The 23,059-nt window shown below is 40.1% G+C and overlaps 1 protein-coding gene across 2 annotated transcripts in view; it reads right to left on the bottom strand.

Moving 5' to 3' along the window:
* The window catches only part of ADGRB3 (adhesion G protein-coupled receptor B3), an 851,399-nt gene that overhangs the window by 21,456 nt on the left and 806,884 nt on the right, over positions 1–23,059 (bottom strand). For both annotated transcript variants that reach the window (XM_043439524.1, XM_043439523.1), the window contains 3 exons: positions 14,212–14,307; positions 12,094–12,133; positions 6,664–7,307 (listed from right to left, as the gene is read on the bottom strand). In XM_043439524.1, coding sequence (XP_043295459.1) covers positions 6,664–7,307; positions 12,094–12,133; positions 14,212–14,307 — 780 coding nt within the window. The remainder of the gene's footprint in view (positions 1–6,663; positions 7,308–12,093; positions 12,134–14,211; positions 14,308–23,059) is intronic.

The raw sequence follows: 23,059 nt of genomic DNA, 5'->3' as shown, positions 1-23,059 counted from the left end.
CTGGACTCTCAGAAGCTTTTGAGAGTTAATCACTTCCTCATTAAAGCACTCATCTGTCTCAGCTTTTCCATTTATTTTCTTTTCCTCCCTCTTATGTGCTGCAGCTCAGCCAAGTCTCCATTGCTGGCTCTTTCTCATTACCCTGCCTTCTAAATGTTGAGTTACATAGTTGTCTTTTTTCTCATATTCTCTTTTGGATGGACTCATCCATTCCCATGGTTTTAAATACCATCTCTTAAGTTGCAAACACCTTTTATTCCCATGTCTTCCCATCACAGGAAACGTTGCATATCTATTTTGTTGAATGAGACTCTTTGGCATCACTCTTCAGCCCTTCTTACTTCTCATCCTGCACATCAAATCCACCAGCAGTGCCATCTGTTCTGTGTTCAAAACACATCTCGATCTGCCCAATCTTCTCCAGCTCTGCTTCTCCTCCTTAGTTAAAGACATCCTTATCTCTCATCTGGATGGTCTTGGTGGTCTCCTAACTGTCCTCCAGTTTTCTGTTCTACACCTTCTCCCAGTACCACTGGATCCTAATCCTCTCTCTTCCACACTATCAAAGTGATGGATGAATGGATGGAGAAATGACCGTGACAAATGCTTATCTGTCTCATTTGCTTCTCTTCTTTTACAAGGCTCTAAAAAGTCTGGTCTCTTCTTCCTACTCCAACTCCATAAGAAGCTTGCCCCTCACTTCACAAGTCTTCTAACCCTATGAGAACATTCCAAGCTCTTTCCTACCTCAGGGCCTCTTCACTTGCAGTTTCTTTTTCTTGAAACATCACCTGATCCCTTAGCACCTCACAAACCATGTTCCTTCTTAACTTCACTTTTCATTCTATGGAGGTTTGGAAGTCTTCTCAGGTCTCCTCATCTAAAGAAGCCTCTCTCTCTCACATTCCACGGTTATTCCCTAGCACAGCACATTTTCAGATTATTCATTTGTTAACAGTTCACCTTCTATCGCTTCCATGGGGATTATTCACCAAAGGGGCATGATCCACATCTGTTTTGACCACTCTTATATCCCAAGCACCTTAGCCTAGAGCCTGGCACAGTAGTAGACATTCACAAAGTTATTGATGAAAGACTGAAGGAGCTACACTATGGAAGCCAAACAAATTCAAAAGAATGTGACTTGTTTTTTCAGTTTTATCTTTCTCAGGAAGACTCCAGGAGAATTTGTATAAACAGGTGGACTATATACACAAAGAAAACCATTTTGAATAGGTCAACTGGCAGCAAAGTGGATGAAGACCATTAAGAGGAATGCGGGCCTATAACTAACAGAAGGAGGCCTTCTCTAGGATGAATTCTGAGTAAGGAAATGCCCACCAGGATGGGGCTACTCAGGGGAATAGGATGTGCACAGAGATGTCTCTGCATAGCGAAGTCTTGTAGAATGATAAATACTTTCTCAAAGGGAATACTTCATTGTCTGTGTCTTTGCAGATTAAGCTGGACAAGATACTAGAAGATTCACAGTGAGGAATAAATTCCATGGACTAATAAATGCCATTGTGACTGCCATTAAAAGTTTCCATTACGGACTGAGCAATGAATTCACTGAAGTGAGAAAGCTTTGATGGCATATCCATTCAAAATATCTGTGTAAATGAAACTTGAGAATCATTCATTTTGAAAAATGACTTATTAGAGCTAATTTTGCTTGCCTGCATAAAAGACAAAATCCCCTAACCCAGCAGCAAAAACAAAACACTGAAGAAGGAAAAGGCTTTCTTTTACCACAGCTACATGAGGGAAAAAAATTTAAATAAGAAAAAGATGCTTCTGCCCAATGATCAGTTCTATAATTGTTTCTATTAGTGATGGAGTCTCTAGTTCCCAAGCATGGCCATAATATTTTGTCTAATATCCTGAATATTGACTTAATTACAGCAATCAAGTTTCTGCAGCAATATTCAAGGTATAATGGTAATCAAATAATAATCACACAACCTTACATCTGAAGTGCTCCTTACAATTTTCAAAGGATTTTTCACATACATTATCCAATTTGATGTTCACCGCAGTCGTAAGGGAGGCACCTGTGATGTGCCATTTTAGCTAAAATGTTTTACCTTTCAAAACCATTACATTGAGATGTCCAGAAATCATGTCCAGAGGAAAATTGGCATATAAAAAGTTAGCAAAGAATGCTGTCCCTTTTTATGCACTTATAAACTGAGAGAGATTTGGCTGAGCATGTTTTGAGATACATCGTTAAATTTATACCTGAATACTCAGAAAACCTAGAGCAGCTAAACTTTGTTTAAAACAGCAATTGTGCGATTGACTATCTAATTCTGTTTGGTTACGAGAAAAGCTAAGGCCAGATATGTCAGGAGAATAAGAGAAACCACTTGATGTGCTTACACTGGAGCAAAGTGTTTCACAGGAATTCAAGTGATGGAGGAGCCACAGGGGAACCTAGGGATTCACAGAAGAAGCTAGTGCACCCCTCCCACAGGGTCGGACAAGGGAGATGGCCCAGCGACCTGAGCCCGGGGGCTGAGGCATCCAGCCAAGGCTGGAGGCACCACGGACCTGCAGAAAGACACAAGGTGCTGCCCAAAGCAGAGCGAGGAGGAGAAACCCCTTGGCTTCCCTCTTCTAACCAGCCTCCGGTCTCACAGTGTTTCCTCCCGGCCAGTCCTCTCACCTAGCCAGAGCTTGCATCAACCCCCAAGAGACCCAGGGGGACAGGGAAAAGATGGACTCTGGAGCCACACCCAAGTTGAGAAGACTTTTGAGTGAGGAAATGTGTCCTATTTAGATATACCAGCTACCAGCCACAGAGTAAAGACCAGTGTGGCCATGAGTCCAAACAAATACTGACCTATCTTCTTACACTGATATAGCTATAATTCATTAAAAAAATAAATGGAAAGCCAAGGTTTAAACGATATCTCACAGTCCTCAGTGGCTTGAGAATACAGATGCCTACTTTTCCCTCGTTTGCTTCACAGCGCCCTGCAGTTGTCTATATACACGCCATGCACTCCACACATTTTGTTCCTTAACTGAAAGGGAAGGACTTAAATCCTAATGACAACGTCATCGTTCTTAGCTTTAAGGAAAACAACTAGATGATATCCAGGGCTGAAGGCATCACGAGAAATTCTACCATGGGCATATTGCAATGAATCCGTAATTGTGGAAATCTAAACCTTTTCAGAATTGCTTAACAAGTCCGTTCTGGGAATGGATACAGTTTGCAAAATGGCAGCTAACATATTTCGTGAAAGAAAGAAACCGGAGAGTTATTAAGAGGGGAGAGAAATTGGGTATGCTTTTATGCCAAAAAACACAACTTGATGCATTTATGAAACTTTCTACACGGAATAATTGGGGGTTAGCGGCACAGGCTCCCTGGACGTCGGAGCCTGTTCTGCGGGCACTGCCTCGGGGTCGGGGAGCCGCCCTCTCACTTTGCTGCCTCCTGCTTACTTGAATAAACACTTCCACCCACTCTTTGGCTTTGTTTTCTCTCGTTTCTTGCTGTTCCTCGCCTCCACTTTTCCTCAGCAACACTGTATTCTGTGCAGCAGGGGCAGCTTTCACCCTCTTCTCTTTCTTCCCCCTACCACTTCCCACCTCGGCGAATTGCGAACACCCACTCCTCTGGAGGCGACTTTCTGAATCGCTGCGAGCCTCTTTTCCTGACACCCTTGCGAAGCTCGGGCGGCATCTGGCTGTCCTCCGCTGCCCCGGCTTCCCAGGCCAGAGGCGCCTGCGCTGGGCCCGCCCTTCTCACTCCGGGAGGCCTCAGCCTGCGCCGTGGAGGCCTCAGCCCGCGCCGTGGCCTCACGTCAGCGGGCGGCCGCTCGCGTCCTTCTTCACGCGCCCTTCCGAGTCTCAGGACGCCGCCTGGCTCCCTGCTGATGCTCTAGGCAGCCTTCTGCTTCTCCTCCAGCGTCGGAGTATCATCTTCCCTGCCGGCTGGCCACAGACAGTGTGGCAGTTAGCCACTCACTCTGCCCACACAAGACGTCACACCGGCTGGACCTTCATGGCCGCAGTCCTGTTCCCAAGCGTACACATCTACGCTTCATCCATTCCGTGTCATTATTCCATAAGACCAAGGGTCTGACCAGGGTTATGTGCACTTTATGAAGTGACTCATGCTATCATTCAGGCACACGACTGTCTCTTTGAGTCTGTAAAACTGGTCAGGACAGAAAGATTCAGGTCCTAGATTCTCTCTGCACTTGCAAGGTAACCTTGAACGAATGACTTTACTTCAAGGATTAGAACAACTTATCCATTGTACAGAGCTGTTGTGAAGATTAATTAATTCATATTTTAAGGTGCTTTGATGATCAGCTAATGAAAGGTGCTATATAAATGCTAATTTTATTATTCATTCCCACATCTATATATTCAGCTGCCTCCTAAAATGGTCACCCTAAGCAATTACTGACTATTAAACTCTTTGAAAGAATGAAAATGAAAAACTGAATTTTCATTCTGAATCCTGAATTTTCTTCCTTTTCAAGATGTGAGCCTTGTGATTCCTAAGTTATTTAAATGCAGATCTTTTGGCTGAATCATGCTTATATATGATGCTTATATTTAATACAGAGATTTGGAAAAATTACCATGGAACAAAGCAGCACTTGGAAATCCAGTCTATTGTTCAAGCACACACAATCTGTACAATATCAAACCCAGAGAGGTGTTTAGGCTTTTAGACTAAAACATTTTTAGAACAAGCAAAATATTATAATGTTTCCATTCTAACCCCTCTAGCACATTTTAGAGAGTCATTCTATATAGAAAAACCTCATATGGTCATTATGATTATTTATGGTGTTATGCTGTTATATTCATAATCACTGAAATTCTTTTAGAAACTTTTGTGACTTTCAATAAATGTTATGTAGTTTGTGTTTACGTGGTCAATATTGTAATAGACCTGCTACTGTCACATATGTGCAAGTTAGACACAGTAGCTATTCTGCTAATTCAGAATGATGGAATGTTTTTGTCTTGAGGGAGCTCTAGCCACTCAGGACTGAACTTGGACTCACTGCCCCTATGCCTTTGGTTCCAAGGAATGATTTTCCTCAGAAACTGTATTTTGTTTAACACTGATTTAGAATTCAGGGATTTATCCTAGATCTCTTCTGCATGCCTATTTTGGTCTTAGAATTTCCTCAACCCAGTTGGGAAGAACCTCAAAATTATACCACACAGCAAGTTATATAAACTTTCAGGATCTCTCTTCATCTTGACATAGTACAAGGCACAGCTTTGTGGGGAGAAGGGAGGGGTAATTTGCTTTGGGCACTTTTGAACACTAGAACCTAAGATTATCAGCAAACATCTGATAGAAAGAGCAGGCAACCAATTATAGTGTATTGTGAAATAATATGTTATGTTAAGACAATTAGAAATGCATATAAAATAATGCATGTATTGCACTGGATACTGAACATATGCAATATATCAGTAGTGTTGCTGTTGTTGTTTAGTTATTAAGTCATAACCAACTCTATTGTGACACTGTGGACTACAGCCCGCTAGGCTGCTCTGTTCGTGGTATTTCCCAGGCAAGAATACTGGAGTGGGTTGCCATTTCCTTCTCCCGGGGATCTTCCTGACCCAGGGATTGAACTCGTGTCTCCTGCATTGCAGGTGTATTCTTTACCACTGAGCCACCAGGGAAGCCCATATCAATAGTGGGTTTATAGAAAAATTTCAAGGTAAAGAATATAAAAGTTACATACAAAACAGTAACAGGGTGTCTATCAAAGACTATTATACATGACTTGTCTTATTTGACTTAGATTTTACTTGATTAATTGTTATAAAATATGAGTGATATTGATACCTGTTGACTACTCTTTGCATCACTTTGTGGCTAAGAAAGAAGCTAAGGGGAGCTTACTTTATTGCAAAAGTCATGTGTTTGGACCTCAGAGTCCTGACTCTTGGCCTGCTCAATTTATATGCCTCCCAAGAGTTCACAATTTAAGACCAAAACATTTAGTGGTCATAATTCTGCAAGAGCTAAAAGCAAAATACTTATCCTGAAAGATATCAATCAATGGTAATCATACATTTATAATCAGTGTAATGGTAGACCTCATTGAGACATTCCAATTTTGTTATTTCAAGAGCTGCCCTCACACAAAAAGTCCAGACCTTGGCTAAAGTCTGTAAGGTCATCCAGAAACTACTTCAACCATCAAAAACCTCTGGTACCCAAGAAATGTCAGGAGGATCTTCTGTTTGTTCAGGAAAGCTCTTATTGGTTCCCATTATGACAAAATTATTACATATAAGTATCTTTTTAAAATAAAGAAGGTTTCTTTAAAAAAAAATGTAGTCTTGAGAAAGGGGATTCTGATGCTCTACTGGAAGAAAACAGAATTTTAATCCCAACATACCAACAAAAAAGCGCAAAAGCTAAAGCTAAGGGCACTGCACTTCTCCCCAATTCAGTGCCCCATGAATCAGTTTATCTATCTATATCTATCTATCTATCACCTATCAATCAGTCTATCTACCAGTCTCTCCATTGATCTATCAATCTATTTATTGACCTGTCTACTTATTTATCTATCAGTCTAGGAATCTATATATCAGTCAGACTGTCTATCAGTCTATCTGTCTTTCAAATATTAAGGGAAGACTTGGTCCATTGCTTACTTCTAAAGAACTCATCGATATCGTTGATCCAGTTTCACTTCTTGATAATCCTGCATTTTCGTCCAACTCAGAGGCCATGAAGTTCTTCACAGCTGTGCGAGGCTCAAAGGGCAAATTCTGCATATGTTCCTGGGGTGCGAGATGTTGCTCTAAGTTCATATTGAACTGGTCCATGACAGGAGGATTCATGTTGAATTCAGGATTCACTTTGTAGTGCAGTAGCCTTTCGTGGGGCAGGGTTTCCATGCCGATATTCATTTTGCTTTCTTCTTTCATTGATGGCTGGGTATTTACAGAACTTCTGGGCATCACAATATAGTCACTCTCCATCATTCTCTCTTGAGGATGCACTATGTCCATATCCGCCCCTCTCAAATTATCATCTGTACATAAGTACACAGTTCTCCGCAACTCACTGTTCTCTTTTTTTAAACATTGGTTGCCCAGCTCATTCATACCCATGGGCATGTGTAGACCTGTGGGCTGCTGAATAATGACTTTGGAAATGACGTTTCCAGGCAAGGTTGAATAGCTAAGTGCTTCAGTGTTTGTTCCTTTTTCTTCTTCATCATCATTCAGAGAAATCCTAGAGAGGGTGCCTGTTATCGTTGCTGCTCTGCAGGGACCAATATCCTTATGAAGAACTGTGAATCAGAACATAAAAGCAAAAAAAGAAAGTTAATGCATGCTTATCATTTATTATTATATTCTGTTGTTCCTCATTTTACTAAACATTTTCCTTAATAAAATAAAAATTATCAAAAATTACATTTCTATTTTTTGTACCCGGTCCAGATTACTGAATCTTTCTATATTGATTCTGATATGCTCTGATTCTGATATGATTGATATCAGGTGGCTAAAGCTATCTGAAAACTGGTAAACAGATTTTCAAAAATCTCAGTGCCCTACCTTAAGTAACTCTGCCTTAATTTCACAGGAAAGGAAGGTTCCCTGAGAAATTTTCTCTGTCAGTGAACTGCAAAGGGCTTTATAAAATTATGGATATGTTCACAAGAGTTTGACTTTTTCTTAAAGGGTTCCCCTCTGAAGTATTCTACAAGTTCTACTCATTAAAATACTTCTTGAAAGAGGTAATCAATGAGAATTTCATCCCACTGTGTCAGAAATACCTTCAAACTTTATGCATGTTGAAAACTAAGGAGTATTTATCTATGAAGTTCATATAGTCAAGTAGATACAGGGTTCAAATGTATTTATCATTTTCAGTCCCATGTAGGAAAAGCAAGGCCTTTTCTTTTTACAAGATCAATCCATCCATATGCTCGAGTGCCCATGAGGGGGTATTAAAAGTGCCAACTGACTTTGAGCAGAAAAAACTGTATATGCCTCTAAAACTTCCATTTTAAGCCTGTGAAATAATGACTTAGAAAAGTTAAAAATGCATGATACCTTGTAGTAAGAAAGAGAACAAAATGAAAACATAAAACCACATCAAAGAAAAAACCATCACCAGAATAGTTCAGAATTATTTATTAAAATATATTTTAGTTGTTTCTCTTTTCTGCCTCTCTATAAAGAAGGAAGCCATATTTTATGTGTAATGGAGGCAGAATGACTTGACGTCTGCTTAGTTGTGAATAGCTGTCAGTTTCAAGGTCTAAGAGAATGAAATTCTGAAGAAATATTCTTGGTGATGGTCGTGTTGAAAACAGACAGACCAGTACTGCGTGCATACTGGTTCAACATGGGCTCCCAGTGCTGCCTTATCAATAGGCGGAGCCATTTTCACTGACTGTTTCATTAGGCATAGATAACTAAAGTATTTGGTTTATTATCTCCTCCTGAAAAGTCTCAGATATATTCAGGGTTACCCATCATTATCAAATTTTCAAATAGCATCCTAATTATTATACATTAAAGCAAGGGTTGAAAATAGAAAATTCTGAATGTCTTTCCCTATTACAAAGAAGAGAAGCTTTCAAATTATTTCAAGACAGGTATCATTCATGTAATATCGCTTATCTTAGAGTTATTGTATTTAATTTTGCACTAGGTTTCTCTTTCTTTTTATATATTAAAGATGTTATTCAATTATAGTCCAATAAAAGTTTCTTTAAAAGAGCAGAAGAAAAGCAAAAAACAAAACAAACAAAGATGTTAAATCTACATCACATATTTTTATTAATCTACAATTTGGTGTGACTTTTTATATTTATCTATTCTATTTAAGAATTAGAATAATTCCATTTAAAAAATTATTTCCAAACGTCTTAATGTAATGTATAGGTCATGAATTGAGATTGTCAGGAGCAATTTACATAAAAATATTCAGAGATAAAGTATGCTAAATTAATGGATTTAGTAATATTCCAAAAAGAAGCCCTTAAAATAATTCCAAATTCTGGCAAGAATATTTTAAATTTTTAACTGTAATCAAATATTAATCCAAAATTTATAGCAATATAATTTAAAGGCTAGCTATGGGGACCTATTATATTTTATTAAGTACATATAGATAATTTTTTACTTTTGTGAGTACACCATAAACTACAAAGTAAATCTTGGTACTGAATATTGATTTCATAATCTGCATTTCCCTGGTAGTTCAGACAGTAAAGAATCTGCCTGCAGTCAAGGATACCCAGGTTCAATCCCTGGGTCGGGAAGCTCTCCTGGAAAAGGAAACGGCACTCCACTCCAGAAGTCTCACCTAGGAAATCCCAGGGACAGAGGAGCCAGGTGGGCTACACTCCATGGGGTCACAAAGAGTTGGACACAACCGAGCGACTAACACTTTCAATTTCAATCTGGATTTGTATAACATACATTTAGTTTGTATAAATATAGTATAATTTGTAGTTAGAGTAGCACATTTTTATCAGTGATACAACCATCTTTGCTAAAAATTTGTATATCAAATATTTGGGGAAATACAATTCTTCCTATGAAGTAGTGTTGACTCTATATGAGAAATGTAGCTATTTCTTTGACATGCTCAAAATGTAGATATCCAAATTTTGAATACACAACATAAACAAATTGACACCACCTACACATACAGACACGACGTTGAAGTGATGAGACTTTTGAGAGAAATAAATCAAGTATGAAAGGCAAAATGCAAACAAAACCAAAACACAGCAAAAAGCACTTGAATATTTTGCATAATCAGATATATGCACCACTCTTTGGGAAAGCAAATTTCAAAAAAACTTGGAGAACGATTACTCAGAGACCAGAAATTGAGGCTTTGACACTGAATATACAATGTGGAAGGAAATCTTCAGAAAAACACAAGAGCGAGTTCTTGATAAGCTTAGCTAAAAAAGGGCACAGACCGAAAGTGAAAACATGAAAAGATTTCTTTTTCTAATAAAATAATGGTACTGGCCTAATATTAAGAATACTAAATCTCTGGATGCAATGAATCTGGGGAAATGCATGTTTTAACAAAAGAGAACAACATGAGTATCATTCCTTTATTTGTAAAGTTTGGAAGAAGACTTATTTAGATGGCATTCTTATCAAAGTTTCAATGGCCAAACAATTTCAAATGGATAGAATGGTAACTTATAACTAGCAAATAGAGATAAATGCAAAGGCTAGTTTTCCTTTAAGGGAAAAAGAAAAAAAGTAGAAGCCTTACATAATCATAGACTGGGAAGTCCCTGACAGCTACTACAAAAAGTCTTGGGGATTTTAAATGATAAGCAGTTGACATTAGTATTTTACCAGCTGCTATGAAAATCAGATGTGAATGTACACAACATTAATATAAGGAAAAGAGCTAACTGTAATAAATGCTGGCTAAAATGGGCACCATACTTAAAATTTGGGTACCATAGTTTTAAATGACTGACACCAGGGGGCACTATATCTGCCTGGGAGGATGCTGATAGCAAATATCTGGATAAAGGTTAGGTGGATATTCACTCTTTTTCTCAAAGGTGCCATTAGAACCAATGAATGAAAAATAAAAGAAAGTATATTTTTTCCCAGTATAAAGAAGCATTATTCATCTGCTTTTGGCTTTTGGTGGTGTCCACAGGCTGTATATTGTCACCCTGCTTATTTAACTTATATGCAGAGTATATCATGAGAAATGATGGGCTGGATGAAGCACAAGCTGGAATCAAGATTGCCGGGAAAAATATCAATAACCTCAGATATGCAGATGATGCCACCCTTATGGCAGAAAGTAAAGAAGAATTAAAGAGCCTCTTGCTGAAAGTAAAAGAGAAGAGTGAAAAAGTTGGCTTAAAGCTCAACATTCAGAAAACTAAGATCATGGCATCTGGTCCCATCACTTCATGGCAGATAGATGGGGAAACAGTGGAAACAGTGGCTGACTTTATTTACTTGGGCTCCAAAATCACTGCAGATGGTGACTGCAGCCATGAAATTAAAAGACACTTGTTCCTTGGAAGGAAAGTTATGACCAACCTAGACAACATGTTAAAAAGCAGAGACATTACTTTGCAAACAAAGGTCTGTCTAGTCAAAGCTACAGTTTTTCCAGTGGTCATGTATGGATGTGCGAGTTGGACTATAAAGAAAGCTGAGTGGCGAAGAATTGATGCTTTTGAACTGTGGTGTTGGAGAAGACTCTTGAGAGTCCCTTGGACAGCAAGGAGATCCAACCAGTCCATCCTAAAGGAAACCAGTCCTGAATGTTCATTGGAAGAACTGATGTTGAAGCTGAAACTCCAATACTTTGGCCACCTGATGCAAAGAACTGACTCACTGGAAAGGACCTTGATGCTGGGAAAGATTGAGGGCAGGAGGAGAAGGGGGCGACAGAGGATGAGATGGTTGGATGGTATCACTGACTCAATGGACATGAGTTTGAATAAGCTCTGGAGTTGGTGATGGATAGGGAGGCCTGGCATGCTGCAGTCCATGGGGTCGCAAAGAGTTGGACACAACTGAGGAACTGAACTGAACTGACAGGCTGGAGGGCAGCTACTGGGGACATGGTCACCAGGATCCAGGTCTCTAAGCAGGGCGTGTGCATGCTCTTTCATGGTCCCCTCTGCAAATACAGCAATAAAGCTATAATACACACACACACATACACACACACACACACACACACACACAATGGTGTTTCATCCTTCCAACATGGATGATGAACCTGAGGCATAGAGAGACATCAACCTGACTGGCCTTGCACCCGACAACCAGTGAGAGATGGATGGAAGGCTTATCTCCAAGTCAGTGCTTTCCTGTGATCTGTGCTCCCAGTCAACCATTTTCACCTCCTCCCACTCCCCATTCATATTCTCTCTCTCATTCCCTCCTCCTCTCCCACATTTGCTATTACAATGCTTCCAGCTGACTCAATTTGCTCATCTTTAGGAATATATGATGTGGAAACTACAGCACTTTCTTTTAAACAAACAAAAAAAAAAAACAAAAATTTTTCAACATCTAATGATTGCATTTTCAAAATTCAAATATTCTTACCTGATCGACAAGCAATGTCTACATCCTTTTCAAAGTCTGTCTGTAACAAAATATAATAAGACATAGAATCATCATTTAATGAAGACCTCAAGTTTATACTGACCAGATTATCTGAAGTAAACAAATATCTAACTAGGCAGTACCAGGATATTATTAATACTTTGTGCAAAGGAAGTTTCTCAAGGAATAATCAAATTGCTTTCAAGAGTACTTTCTAGCAACCATATGTTGGATAAAATCAGTTGGAAATATGTTGTACAGTTTTAATAAGGCAATATTGTACCTATGGTCCTCTAACACCAGATATGAAAGGACAGAATTTTAAGGCAATTCCTTAATTAAATTAATTAAGGAATTTCAATTCCACAATGAAAATACTAGAATGTGAAATATTGTGAAGATACTCAAATAAATGTCCTTGTTATTTACAGTTTGAAAAATTCACTTTGAATATATTGTTAATAATGTAGTATCTTATAATATAGCTTTGTCAAACACTTAACAATCAAACTAGGGTTTTCTGATGATCCCTTTTAATGCAAATCTGACAAAAGACTTAGGGTTTAGGAATTAAAGTTGAAGATTAAACAACACTAATCTGGCCCAGAACCTGCTAGAATTGAGTTCCATCCTCATATTTTCTCCAAACTTTTATTGTAAACAAATAGTTGTTGCTGTTCAGTTGCTAAGTTGTGTCCAACTCTTTGCAACCCCATAAATTTCAGCATGCCAGGCTTCCCTGCTTCACTATCTCCCAGAGTTTGCTCAAACTCATGTCCATTGAGTCAGTGATGCCACCCAACCATCTCATCCTCTGTCACTCTCTTTTCCTTCTGCCCTTAATCATTCCCAGCATCAGGGTCTTTTCCAATGAGACAACACTTCACATCAGGTGGCCAAAATATTGGACCTTCATCTTCAGCATTGGTCCTTCCAATGAATAATCAGGGTTGATTTCCTTTAGGATTGACTTGGCTTGATCTCCTTGAAGTCTAAGAGAATCTCAAGAGTCTTCTCCAGCACCACAATTCTAAAGCATCCATTTTTTGGCACTCAGCCTTCTTTATGGTCCAACTCTCACATCCATACATGACTACTGGAAAAACCATAGATTTGACTAGAAGACCTTTGTCAACAAAGTAATGTCTCTGCTTTTTAATAAACTGTTGAGGTATGTCATAGCTTTTCTTCCAAGGAGCAAGCATCTTTTAATTGCATGGCTGCAGTCATTGTCCACAGTGATTTTGCAGCCCAAGAAAATAAAATCTGTCACTATGATTAATTTATTTTTAATGGTGAAATTATATTAGCCTGTTTTAATCAATATTTAGATTTAAGATATCAGTATTCATCTCTTTATTTTTAAAAAGAAATTAATTACTCTTTCTCCTGTTTTAGTTACTAGCGTATCATTTAGGCTATTTTTGTGTTGCTTAATACAAACACATTGACAATAAATCAGGTATATTATGAAGAAAACTCTATTAAGCCTTGCTGTTAATGACATAGCTTAAAGCTCACTTCATTTCTAAAATATATGGAAGTGGTTATGTGTAAAGGATCCCTTATCCGAACAGCAGTCAGAACTCATGTGCAGTGGTTGGCCACTCTGCTGGGAGCATGTTTGCCCTTCTTGCTTCAGGGCAGTGGTCCTTGTCATGGGTCTCCCCCCAGGCCTGGTCCCACCCTAGGGATCCTGGTTTCCTTGGTCTGGAGTGCAGCTCCTCTGAGGAGTCTGAAGGGCAGGCTAGGTGGGGACCACGGCAGGTCTGGGTTTCAGTCCAGAACTGCAGGTGCAGCATGTTTTGATCTATAAACAAACATGATCCTACAGATACACTGCTAACCCTAATTCTGTGTGAGGATGAACATACTCCCCCCTGCCCCGTATTGCCCAGAAACCCCACACTCAACACACCAGTCTACCAGTAACACATCCAGGACTCCCAACCAGTCCGGACGCAACCATCATCTGGTATCAAAGCTCCAAGTCTGTGATTGAACTAGAGTCAAACTCAGAAGAGAACTCTGACACTATTTCACTAGTAAGAATATTTGTTTATTCCCTTGAGAAACCGTGACTGAATGAACGAACGCTCAGGCGAAGCTACAGCTCACCATGATCTGCGCATGCCCGTTGGGAAACGAACTGGAAGAATCAGCATTGATCGGGTCCTGACAGTTTCTCAGTCGACATCGAAATGCGTCCTGAACCTGTGAGAAAAGGACAGACGTTCATTTTCATCTCTCGGTAATTACCGAATACTGTCTATATTGGCAATTGACTGAGAAAACCACTATTGCTGTTTTCATGATCTAACACACATTTTGTTTGCTGTTTTCTATGACCAGAGAATTCATCACTTGCTGTCAGCATAGACGGAGGTGTGGGGGACTCCTGAGCTATGCCTATGGCTGTGTCTGGCTCAATACTAATCATTCTTGCCAGAGGGCAGGCTTATTTCCTTTGCTACAAACAATGTGCCTGTCTTTCAAGGGGGGATTTACTATTTGATATGGCATAATCTTCATAATGGCTTTAAACATTGTGAAAAATGAAATTACTCAATGATTTGTTGACCAAAATTTGATTTGGGATTTTCCTTTTCTTGCCTTATGTTAAGACATACTGGGGAGACCCTTTCTTGTCTCCCTTCAAGTACTATATGCCCTGATGTTCGAAACAAGCAAACACATAAACAATGACACAAAAAGATAACAAAAATGACTGTTTCTGGTTGAGCCTCATTAAAAAAGAGAAGAAGAAAAGAAAAGAAAAGCACTTTAGCAAAGCCCAACTTCTCTAACACCCATTTACTACTGGATTCTGAGCAAAGAGCAAACACATCGAAAGGAAATGAAGATCGTTTAAGCCGTCATTAAACACCATGAGGGTAAACTCGAATAGATGAAAAACAAACACACATCAACCGCCAGCTACTCTGATCCCCTGGGGGCCCCTGGCCAGCCAGTCCTCCAGCTCCTGTGACTCACCAGGTCCCTAATGATGGGTGGGTGTGAGCACAGGCTGAGTCAAGGGCAAGGTCATTTTATGAACATCTGGCTTTTCCAACCTCATACCGTTAATATTTCCTCCCGGTTTATTATGATCTGTCTTTCGGGGTTACAAAACAAAGCACAGATGATGTGGCATTCTACTTTCCCGAAGCACATGGTAGAAACCACCCAGGGAAACATAATGATGTCCAGCTTTGAGAAGCACTGGTATAAAATATCCTATCACGGTTTTGTTTGTGAGATGTGCAGAGCTTATCTATTGGCCATGAAAAACTCCGAGTCTATTAAGTTGTTTTCAGCTTCTCTCATCTGTTCCATAAATTGTTAGCAGCCTCCTTCCCAAAGAGTAAGACTTGGAAAGTGATATAAGCTTAGTCACCACTCAGCCCTGGCTGAGCTGCATCATGAGACCTCCACCCACATGGATTTCGCCCCTCAGGTTCTGATCCTGGTGATGCAACCACCATGTGTGTGTGCTCACTCAGTTGTGTCCAGTTCTCTGTGATCCCCGTGGACTGTGGCCCACTAGGCTCCATTATCCGTGGAATTCTCCAGGCAAGAATACTGGAGTGGGTTGCCATTTCCTCCTCCAGGGGATCTCCCTGACCCAGGGATCGAGCCCCTGTCTCTTTGTGTCTCCTGCATCGCCAGGCAGATTGTTTACCACTGCACAACCTGGGAAGATGCGTACTTAATACATTGCTCTGTGTTATTATATTATAAGGTTTCCTTAATAGCTCAGTTGGTAAAGAGTCTGCCTGCAATGCAGGAAATCCGGGTTTGATTCCTGGGTCAGGAAGATCCCCTGGAGGAAAGCAAGGCACCCATTCCAGTATTCTGACTTGGAGAATCCCATGGACAGAGGAGCCTGGCAGTATATAGTCCATAGGGTTGCAAGAGTCGGAGACAACTGAGTGATTATATTCTAAGGTGTGTGCCAATCAAATCATTTTGAAAAGTTAATTGAGTCACTGGCAGTACCAGCTATGATTTCATAGATATGTTTCAAACTTTCATCTCCTGCATTGGCAGGTAGATTCTTTACCACTGCCTTACCTGGGAAGCCAATGCTGTGAATTAATAAAGGTGGGGATGGGCTCCATATCCTCTGACTTCTCTTCCATTCTCTGATTCTAACTTTTCTTTTTTCAACCATTTCAACCATTTTTAATTGAAGTACAGTTCATTTACAATGCTGAGTTAGTTTCAGCTGTATTTTGGGGCGATTCAGTTATACACACATATGTGTATATGTGTGTTAGTTGCTCAGTCATGTCCGACTCTTTGTGACCCCATGGGTAGTAGACTGCCAGGCTTCTCTACCCAAGGAATTCTTCAGGCAAGAAAACTGGAGTGGGTTGACATTTCCTTCTCCAGGGGATCTTCCCAATCCAGGGATTGAACCTGGGTCTCCTGTATTGCAGGCAGATTCTTTACTGTCTGAACCACCATGGAAGCCCATATTTATATATACTTTTTCAGGTTCTTTTCCATTATAGATTATTACAAGATATTGAGTATGGTTCTCTGTGCTATATAGTAGGCCCTTGTTGTTCATCTATTAATATTTTATACATAGGGAAAAGTGAAAGTGGAATTGCTCAGTCTTGTCTGACTCTTTGTGACCACATGGACTGTAGCCTACCAGGCTCCTCTGTCCAAGGGATTCTCTAGACAAGAATACTGGAGTGGGTTGCCATTGTCTTCTAGTGCGTATATTCTAATAGACTTCCTAGGTGGCGCTAGTCATAAAGAACCGACCTGCCAATGCAGGAGACCTAAGAGACACTGGTTTGATCTCTGTGTTGGGAAGATTCCCTGGAGGAGGGAATGTCAACCTACTCCAATATTCTTGCCTGTAGAATCCTATGGATAGAGGAGCCTGGCGGGCTACAGTCCATAGGGTCGCACAGAGTCAGACACAACTGCAGCGGTTTAGCACGCACACATATTCTAATATTTCTAAATCTGGAATTTTCTGGAAAAAAAGAACAAGGAGTTGCCTCACACAACCAGGTGAGGCAATTTCTCAGACACATTAAAAGAAGTTTAGGCTCAGTGAAATTTAGCCTGAAGGTGTTTTCCCCCGAAGAACTGGATAAACGTTGGGAAATAAATCATCCAGCTTCTCCTTTGAAGGAGACATGACGTGGACAAACTAGACTCTTTAGAAGCGAATACTTCTTAGATTAAGAAGTCATAGCTGTAGGTCACAAAGAGACACAATTAATAACCAAAAGATCATTACACACTAGGGTAATGAGTCTACTGTTAGATGATCTGTGTTTCTGTTTCACAAAAGTTTGCATTTAGGGGAAAGCACTAAGAAAGTATATATGTTTTTAGAAGAAAAATTCTAAGTACTAATGTCAGAAAAATAGGTACTTGCTAATTTTCTGTTTGTGCCCCAAGGCAACTGTTAAAGAAGAACAATTTATAAAGGAAGATAAACAGTATGTTACAAATGTTGCCTTCCAGGGACTGGTCACACAAATGTTTTTCACGTCTGCTGCTAAACACCAGCATATATAGAATATGAAAGCAGCCCCGAGTAAAACAACGTTACTTTAACTCTTCTTCACCAGCCACTCTCAGGTCTGTGAAGGGCAACTGTCAAGAGATACTTTTGTCTGACAATGAAATATGGAAAAGCAACTCCTCTAAGTTTCTCTTCAAAATCCACTCTCTGATTGCTTGAAGGAAATATAAAAGAAATCTCTTTTTCATAACACACATACAAAAAATCAATACCTTAAACTACCAAACTCTCAAATATGACAATGGATTAAGGGCACATCTATCCTGGAGAATGATGTCAGCTGCATGAGTCAGTCAACGCTAGTCACAAGAAATATAGAACAGAAAAGCATAAAAATTCTGCAGTAAATTCAAGGTCATTTTAATGGTCATATATCAATAAATGCCATGATTTAACTGTTGAATTCTCTGACACTTTTAGTGCCTCTGTTCCTTTTAATTCAGAAAGATCTGTAGCAGAAATTCCTCTGTTTGATTTAAAAAAAAAAAAATCTTAAGATTGCATTCAGGCAATCTAGATGAGCTAGCCTTAAATATTTATCGAATACTGACAGGGAAGAATAATTAGACTAGATCTCACACCACGTACTTTTATCACAGAAAAGGATGTTTCAAGCAAGATAGTACCTGGAAGATGTATCTGTAGTCATTTGGAAACATTTTGATAATTAAATGAATGTTCTATCAAGTAAGCAAAGAGACTTTTATCTTTGGTGAGTTAATTTAAATTGTATTTGTGAAGAAAAACTAAAAGTTTTAAAAAAACAAGTCTCTGAGGACTTTAATTCCAAACAAGGAGAAAGCATAAAAACAAACAAAAGACAGAATTCAGATATGACTGCTGCATGCTGAAATTAATGTTTTGTGTGTCAAAAGTCATATTTACAAGACTGGACAACAATAGCCCTGATGTTTTTCCTGCCTTGTGATTAAGATGGAAGAAAAATAATTGTTAGAAGATTCAGACATTCACTATTTAAGCTGAGTCTTCCCTGGTGGCTCAGATGGTAGAGAATCCGCCTGCCAATGCAGGAGACCCAGGTTCGATCCCTGGATTGGGAAGAAGGGAATGGCAACCCACTCCAGTATTCTGATACGGAGAACCCCATGGACAGAGTGGGCTACAGGCCATGGGGTTGCAGAGTCTGACCCAACTGAGTGACTTTAACTTCACTTCACTCCTTAAGTTGACTGTGAACAAGTCACTTACTTTAGGTACCAATTTAAAGGTTCTTTTTAGATACTAAAATCATTATACCTCTGAGTTCTTCCAATATCAATCAATTTTTAAACTTATGTAGGGCCAGTAAATACAATTCTTAAACAAAACTGTCTAGAATAATTATTGAACACAAATTGTGGCACAGTTAATATCTAGATTTCAAAATGTCCTATTTTTATAATACTCTGCCACAGATCTTTCACCTTAATTGACAGCCAGACAGAGGGTTAAAAAGCATCAGTGTGTAGCAAAGAAGAGATATGTGAATAGCCTTGGAATATTTAGGAGACTTTACGGAAAGCTGGCATCATGTTGTGAAATAAAAAAAGAAGTGTCAAGAAACGTCTTCAAAAATACAGTGAGGGGACCACAGCAAGCCATCAGGTTGTCTTCTGAGAGGATCCCGCCAGGCACAACCAAAGTTACCTTGGCCAGATCTTGCTGGGGGCTGCTCTAAGATCTCCTGAGAAAGCTATCCCCCCTTTTCCTGTAGATGGGTTCCTGGGAAAGAACAGTATTCAGAGGTCTGCAGGGTGTATCTCGCTCCTTCCCCTCCCCTGGGGACAGTGACTCAGTTCATCTCAGCAGCAGCCAGCCAGAGCATCTCTGCTGGTCCTTGCTCTGAAGACAGCGGGCGATGTCACCATGAAAGTCAGGGCCAGATTTAGAGTCTGCTGGGGAAGAACACGGAGCAATGCTTGGCGGAGCTGCGATTTAGAGGGAGCTCCGGGAGACAGTTGCACTGTTGGAGACTGTCTCCGTATTTAGCTACAGACCCCAAATCTTCCCCTTTTAAGAAGACAGCTTTACCTCCGGGCTGTCTTCCTTACTTTCCAATTTCTGAGGATCGTTTATTGGAGATTGTTAGACTAGGAGAAGAGCTTAAATTCCTTTTTTCTTTCTGAATCTAATATCAACTATTGTTTCTATTGATTCATAGTTGAACAAATGGCTTTTAAATTACATTAAATTTCATATCATTTCACCAGTAAATGAATGAATGTTGTCAGTTTCATGTGCATTACACGAGTTCACAGAAGCACCATGAATAACTACACATAATTAAAGTATTATTTGACCTCTCTGATAGGAAAGGAAATGAACAAACATGGTTAATCATTTCCTAAACGTTGAAGGAAAAATATGGACTCTGGTCCCAAATTTCAGTGCTAATGACTTTCTACTGGAATTCTCTAACACTCAAGGGATTGTCACTTAGTCTCAAAATTGTTGCAGAGTTTTACGTTTCCTTGTATGGGTTTAAGGGTCACAGGAGCTGTACTCGACAGTATTTCACATGTGTGACCTGAAAAAGTGTAACAGCATTTCTTCAGCACACGAAAAGAAAAGAAGCAAAGGGGGTCACACACCAGACGCCTCCACCCGCGCCTTCCTGGGAGATACTGTGGGCTTCGTGCTGTTCATGTCAAGGCAGAAAACAAAACCTTGACTCGTGACCTCTTACTTCTTACACTTATTTTAAACCTTTATTCCAGATGTACTCAACTTCTCGTCACCAGTTTAACACTGTCGCAAGCTGGGCCTCTGTGGTCTGAAAGGAGAGAGAAGGGAGCTAGAAAGCCGCGGCTGGATGCCACCTGGCAGACACGCCAGGTCTCTGCCATGACCTCCCTGGGTCTTAACTTGTTCACTGGTATGCTCCTGTGAGTCAACCTGGTTTCACCCTCTTGTGAAGCTCCCTGTATGGAGTTGGAGAACCACACATGTGGATCAAGATGGACAGAAATATTCAGGACAGAACTGAAACTATGCTCCAATCAGAAAAACTGAACTTGGAACAAAAGACAAGACTAACAATCTGCTGACTAAGAAATGGGATGACTCCTGAGTGCAGGGGGGCTGGTGATATCTGGGAGAAGCATATAGGGCTACACATGGTCCTTGCCTGCTCCTGTCCACGTGCCTATTTAAAGGCATCTCTGTGTTTCCTACCCTCTGTTCCAACTAAAATCCAGATTTAGGACTTCCCTGCTGGCCCAGTGGTTAAGACTCTGAGCTCCCAATGCAGGCGGTCCAGGTTCGATCCCTGGTCAGGGAACTAGATCCCACATGCTGCAACTAAGACTTGATGCAGCCAAATAAATGAATAAATAAAAAACTATATATATATAAATAAATAAATAAATAAAATAAAATCCAGATTTATTGTGGAATCTTTAGCCGTTCTCCCATTTCCAGACACACATTCTGTCTTATTAAAAACTAGACAAACAAAATAAATCTTTAAATGCTTTTTTTTTTTTTTTGGAAGCTTCAATTCAACCTGACAAAGATGAAGCTCTTACCAACCCACCTCACCCTCTTAACCCAACTCCCCTTCGAGCAAGAACCCTGACCCTCCCCACCTTGGGCTACTCACTCATTTTCTGAAATCTCTTCCTTGTGACACACAGTGGCCTCTTTTCAAGGCCTCCTCACACCATAAAGAGAAAGCTCTAAAACACCACTTAGTGCTGTGGTCCTGTTTTTCTCTTGGTGCCACGGTCAGAGCTATTAAAAAAAAAATTCATCCTGTTTTCCAGGATCATTTCATCACTCGTTTTATGCCTCCATGGGCCCCAGGTGGTCTCAGAGGAGAAGCAACTCTCTGCAACTCACCACAAGCTTCATTTCTAGGGAGACATATGCCCACGCCCCTCTCTCCATTTTCCTCCATGTGAAACTTTCACTTTCTTCATCAGGACCCCTTCAGGTTCTGAAGTCTTCTATCACCCACCCCCTCATCTTCCAAGATCACTGAAGCCCCTGCCCTCTTTCCACAGGAGACTACGATGTACCTTCTTCTGGGGCACATGGGTCCCACCTAATTTCCCTGCAAATCAATCTGGGAGAATCATGCCACTCTCCATCTGAACTGTATTATGTGCAATACACCTCTTTTCAAATTGCCATCAAGTTATTTCACCACTACTGATTTCATTTTTTAAAAAATGATGTATTTGGGAGAGAATATTCATTTTAACTGAGATGGTTAAGGTGGCTTGTCTGCTTCCTATATTCACTGTCATATGCTTATAAATAACTTTGCTCATCTGTATTTTTATGAAAATAATAAGTCAGAAGGGAAGTTGACAGGAAAAAAAGGAGTGGAGACTGGGAGGGCGTGGGAGATACAGAAAGAAAGAAAACCCTGTTCATGTTTATTTTAAGCATTTGCTACAAAATCGCTGCCCAGGTTTGGATGAAGCTTCTGGGACCTCATCTGGTGCAGCCTAGCCCTCCTGCCAGCAGCAGAGAAAGAAGAGAGGCGAGCTTGGCCCTGCGACTGATGCTTCGGAGCGGCCCCAGCGTCCGCACACACTGACAGGACAAAATGATCCATCTAGGCACTCGCCTTTCCCCCTTCCTTTCAGCGAGAGGGTTTTATTGCGGCTTATTTCGCACCACAATCTTGTTATTTCCCCCCTCTGCCATCAAGCTGGACGACTGTCTTAGATCCAGGCACAGCCAGAGACAGCAGCCACGAGAAGAATGCGCAGCACCAGGGAAGCGGTTTCCTAGCAACCGGAACTATTTCAAAGCGCTCGTGGCTCTGGTGTGGTTAAGATTTCCATGGCAATGCAGAGAATAGTAAACAGTGGCTATGTCGTTCTGTGCTTAATGCAAATGAATCCTAATCAAGAACGCACAGGGAACTCTCCCCCGTGTTCTGTGGCAACCTAAACGGGAAGGGAATCCAAAAAAGAGGGGATACGTGTAAACATTCAGCTGATTCACCTTGTACATCAGAAAGGAACACCACATTGTAAGGCAGCTCTACTCCAATAGAAATTAACAGAAAACACTTAAGATGGAACAAAATGATGGGTAAATGAAGGAAACACCTATGTTTTCTATTTTCTATTATATCCTTGTTATTTTCTATTAGATCCTTATCCTTATCTTATGAGGTATGACACATTAGCTTTTAAGCTATAGGTTTGTTTCTGAAAGTCACCTGTTGTGATCAGATGGTTTAATTTTTTAAAAATTCTCATTCCCTCTTCGCACTTCCTCTTTTGTCAGAGACATCTGCTAAGGCAATTTAAAAGAGAAAGGGGCTTTAGAAGAAGAAACTGTACTTCAAGAATATACATGTTATGAAATTTAAACATTAAGATCTCAGCCTGGAGTCACAACAAACTACTAGGCAAATAGTCAATTTGATTTATTTTTTAGAAAAGTGAA

The sequence above is a fragment of the Cervus canadensis genome, chromosome 20 (genome assembly GCF_019320065.1).
Source record: "Cervus canadensis isolate Bull #8, Minnesota chromosome 20, ASM1932006v1, whole genome shotgun sequence".
NCBI classification, from domain to species: Eukaryota; Metazoa; Chordata; class Mammalia; order Artiodactyla; family Cervidae; genus Cervus; species Cervus canadensis.
Note: the sequence above shows the minus strand (reverse complement) of the source record. Positions and strands in the feature narration are given on the sequence as shown.